General features: G+C 50.2%; 1 protein-coding gene across 1 annotated transcript; it reads right to left on the bottom strand.

Moving 5' to 3' along the window:
* Window positions 1–3060: 3060 nt before the first annotated feature.
* LOC127323431 (probable CCR4-associated factor 1 homolog 11) lies at window positions 3061–4352 on the bottom strand. Its single transcript, XM_051351569.1, has one exon. It carries the CDS (start codon window positions 4236–4238, stop codon window positions 3168–3170), a length of 1071 nt encoding a protein of 356 aa, XP_051207529.1. The 5' UTR covers window positions 4239–4352; the 3' UTR covers window positions 3061–3167.
* Between the last annotated feature and the right edge of the window lie 371 nt (window positions 4353–4723).

Genomic DNA, 4723 nt, shown 5'->3' with positions numbered 1-4723 from the left:
GGAAGGTTCTAGAACATTCTAGCGCCTTCCATAAATGCACCAGATCATTTCCAAACTTGGAAAGTGACTTCCTATATATGAATCTTATTCTTCGGATCATTCCGGAACTACTCGTGATGTCCTGGATCCCATCTGAGACTCCGAACAACATTCGAACTCCATTCCATATTCTATATCTACTTAAACGACATCAAACCTTAAGTGTGTCACCCTACGGTTCGTGAACTATGCAGACATGGTTGAGACTCCTCTCCGACCAATAACCAATAGCGGGATCTGGAGATCCATAATGGATCCCACACATTCAACGATAACTTAGTGATCGATTGAACCATTTACATACGATATCTATTCCCTTTGTCACGCGATACTTTACTTGTCCGAGGTTCGATCATCGGTATCTCCATACCTTGTTCAACCTCGTTACCGACAAGTACTCTTTACTCGTACCTTGGTATGTCATGTCTTGTGACCTAGTCACATGCTTGCAAGCTAATCAAACGACATTCCACCGAGAGGGCCCAGAGTATATCTATCCGTCATCGGGATGGACAAATCCCACTCTTGATCCATATGCCTCAACGCACACTTTCCGAATACTTAATCCCATCTTTATAACCACCCATTTATGCAATGGCGTTTGATGTAATCAAAGCATTCTTCCGGTGTAAGTGATTTACATGATCTCATGGTCGAAGGACTAGGTAACTATGTATCGAAAGCTTATAGCAAGTTGAACTTAATGACTTGATCTTATACTACGCTCATTTGGGTGTGTGTCCATTATATCATTCATTCAATGACATAACCTTGTTATTAATAACATCCAATGTTCATGATCACGAAACCATGACCATCAGTTAATCAACAAGCTAGTTATACAAGAGGCTTACTAGGGACTCCTTGTTGTTTACATAACACACAAGTATCAATGTTTCGGTTAGTACAATTATAGCATGGTATGCAAACATTTATCATAAACACAAAGATATATTATAATAACCACTTTATTATTGCCTCTTGGGCATATTTCCAACAGATCCCGGCCTACCCCGGCCCCCTCCGATTTCGACCAGTAGGAGCATGTGCGACGGCCCGCCGCGTCCGGTGCGCGCGAATCCCCGAGCATTCGGCCGGAATCTCCGCCGCCACGTCCGCATCGCTGTCGGCCGGTACGTCTTCTCCCCCAAGCTCCTCGCAGCCGCGGATCCACCGTCGCCGTTCTCATGATTCGCCGCGGTTGTTGCGCCTTGCACATGGACCCTTGCGCGCTGTTTTTGTTGCAGGATTCGTCCACCTCCGACGACTCCGATTTGGAGGAGCTGCTTGACGGCGACTTGGAGCAGATGGCGGTGATACTCGCGGAAGCGGCTGTCATGGACGTGCTGCCGAAGAAGCGGAAGGGGTCAACCGTGGTTCGGCTGTGTATCCCGCGGAACCGCGCCCTCGGCTACAACCTTCTCATGCGTGATTATTTCGAGGTACCGACATATCCGCCCCATATTTTTCTCCGCCGGTACCGAATGCGACGATCTTGTTGAAAATCTTTGTTCAACAAGATTTTCGCTATGTGTGAGGACAAAACGCGCTACTTCAAGCGCAAGAGAAATGCCGCCGGGCTCATGGGATTTAGTGCGCACCAAAAAAATTCCGCCGTCATTCGCATCTTTGCCTATGGCATTCCGCGGACTATGCCGATGAGTATCTTCGCATAGGCGAAGATACGATGATGGAGTCTATCCGTCGTTTTTGCAAGGTTATGATGTGTGTGTATGGGCTGACGTATCTTCGAGCTCCCAATGAGAAAGATACCGCTAGATTAATGGCGGAGAACGAACAACGGGGTTGGTCGGGCATACTAGGCAGCATAGATAGTATGCACTAGTCATGGAAAAATTGTCCAAAAGCTTGGCAAGGCTTGTACTGTGGCCGGAGCAAAGAACCAACAATCGTTCTTGAGGCCGTTGCATCGCAGGATCTTTGGATTTGACACAATTTTTTGGTTTGCTCGGTTCACTCAATGATATCTATGTCTTGCATCGATCTCATCTTCTTACCCGGCTTGCTAAAGGTGATGCCCCGGCTTGCAATTACACCATCAATAGGAGGGAGTACACAATGGGGTACTACCTTGCCGACGGTATATACCCGGATTGGGCCACATTTGTGAAACCATCACAGAGCCTAGGAACATAGCTGAAGCTAAGTTTGCAAAAGCACAAGAGGCAGCTCGAAAAGATATGGAACGAGCTTTCGGTGTTTTGCAAGCTAGATTTGCAATAGTCTGAGGACCAGCCCGATTTTGGGATATGGACACACTCAAGGATATCATGACCACCTGTGTGATTCTACACAATATGATCATCGAGGATGAGAGGGGTTTGAACTTATTTTTTTTCTTTGATAATGTTGGCACCCGGGTCAAACCTTCAAGAAATCTAGATATTGTGCAATATTTTGTTGAAACATACCGGCTGATTGAGGGTAACAAGGATGCAAAACAACTCCAGAAAGATCTCGTTCGCCACCATTGGCAGAGGCATGACAACTAGGATTTATTTATATTTCCAACCATTTGTCATTTATTCAATTTATTATTGTATCATTTGATTCATATTGTTTCAAAACATTTGTTCTAATTTGTATTGTTTGCAATCTATAACAGTAAGCATTTGTGTAATAATTCAGATTATTATTTATTATTGTATTTTATGAAACATTTATTGTATTAATTGGTTTATTGTGATATTTTGCAAAACTCTTTGTTTTCGGTTTTGGTTGCAGACCGAAACGGTCGCGCAGCATATTGCCACGTTTGAACTGCGTGATCGTTTTTTGGCCTCCAAAATGTGTTTGGGTAGTCCAAATACGGCTGTTTAGGGCTTGCAGGTTTGGGGAGAGATGCTCTAAGTTAGAACAATCAACCGGGCGGGTTGACGTGGAGTTGGCCGACAAAAACCTTCTCCAAGTACCCGTATACTGCTAAACTCCCAAATTTGCTTTGCTGGTTGATTATCTCGAAAAGTCACGAAGATTCAAAATTTATTTACAAATCCCTAATCAATTTCCTAAAGAAAAGACCACCATAAGTTAGTCCCTAGTATAGAATACTAATCGCAAAGCAACAAGAGCGAATCCTAGCTATTTATTTACAAAGAGAGGGTGCTTCAGCACGCCGTGATCCCTGCCACGATGCCGGCGACGGTCGTGAGGTCGTCGTCGCCGACGAAATATCGCTCCCGTATCTTGATGAAGGTCTGGCAGGTGAGCAGGCTGTCGGAGCCGGCCTGGTGCGCCTCCCCGACTGCCCGCCTCACGTCGAGCTTCCCGGCTACACGGTCCAGCCCGCCGCGGAGGTCAATGTCCCTGGGGCAGCGGCGCGCCATCTCCTTGACGTCGTACAGCCTCTTCCGGATCATGGCCTTGACGACGCTCTCGAACTCCGCCGGCGTGGCGGGCAGCTTGTACCCGCTGCCCAGCATCATCTTTACGAGGTACGCAAGGTCGTAGGCGCCGCTGAAGGTGATGACGCCGGCGTCCCCGAGGCCCCCGCGCAGCAGCTTGCGCAGGCGCGGGCCGAAGGCCGCCGCGTCGATGCCATCCCGGCGCGTCCGGTCGAAGTCCACGCCCTTGGACCTGAGCAGCGCGATCGACTCCTGCGCGTGGCGGTGGCGCCGGACGTCGAACTCCCGGAAGTTGAACTCCCACACGTACTGCACGCCGGTGCCGAGGTCCGGGAGCCGGCCCGCCGCGTCGAACAGGGTGAGGCCGAGCTGGATCAGGTGCAGCTCGTCGACGTTGGCCTTGAGCAGGGCGTACTTCTTCTCCGCCGTGAGCGCGTACGTGGGCACCTTGGGCCGGTACACCGTCCCCGGGAACTCCGTGTCGACGGCGGCGTACCGGTAGCGGCGCAGGAGCGACTCGATCAGCTCGACTTCCTCCCGCAGGTTGTGCGCCCACACCGGCCGCACCACCACGTTACCGGCCGCCCGGGCGGTCGACTTCGCCATCGGCAGCGACATCACCGTCGGGTGCGTCGTCCAGTACTGCTTGTCCGCCATCATCATCGCCGGCAAGGCCGTGGAGACCTGCGGCGTCATTGGCGGCGTGTACGTGGCCGTTGCCGGCGAGAAGGCGAACGGCGTGGTCGGCGACGACGTGATCATCACCGGTACGTAGCGGTCCCCGAAGAGCACGTCGATGGTCAACGCCGGCGGCGAGTTCGGGAGGGCGCACATCTCGACCGGGGGGCGCGTAGATCACGTCGTGGGGCGCCGACTTCACGGTTTCGTTGTTGTTGGGATCGCGAGATATTGCTGGAGAGGTGGGTATCGCCGCGGGAATCCAGTCAGTTTTATCTGAGACACGTTGCAACTCGATCGTGGACTCGTGGGGGGTTGGCAATTTAAAGGAGCGAGCGAGCGCGTACGTATCTTAGCTCGCCTCGGACTCATGTGACGTGTCCGTGCCGGCTTCGATAAAGGATTTGGAAAGCCAATACTTTGCTCGAAAGGATATGGAAAGCTATACCTTTGATCGAAACGGATTTGGACAGCTGACGTATATATAAGGGTAGGAATTCCGATGATTTCAGATGGACGACAATGGATTGAAATTAAAGGGCACCGGTTATATATAGGTAGGGAAGTACTCCCAGCCAGAAAACAAAGACGTTCTCCACAAATAAACAAGTTTTGATTGTATTCCGTGTTCTGTACTATAC

The sequence above is a fragment of the Lolium perenne genome, chromosome 2 (genome assembly GCF_019359855.2).
Source record: "Lolium perenne isolate Kyuss_39 chromosome 2, Kyuss_2.0, whole genome shotgun sequence".
Classification (NCBI taxonomy): Eukaryota; Viridiplantae; Streptophyta; class Magnoliopsida; order Poales; family Poaceae; genus Lolium; species Lolium perenne.
Note: the sequence above shows the minus strand (reverse complement) of the source record. Positions and strands in the feature narration are given on the sequence as shown.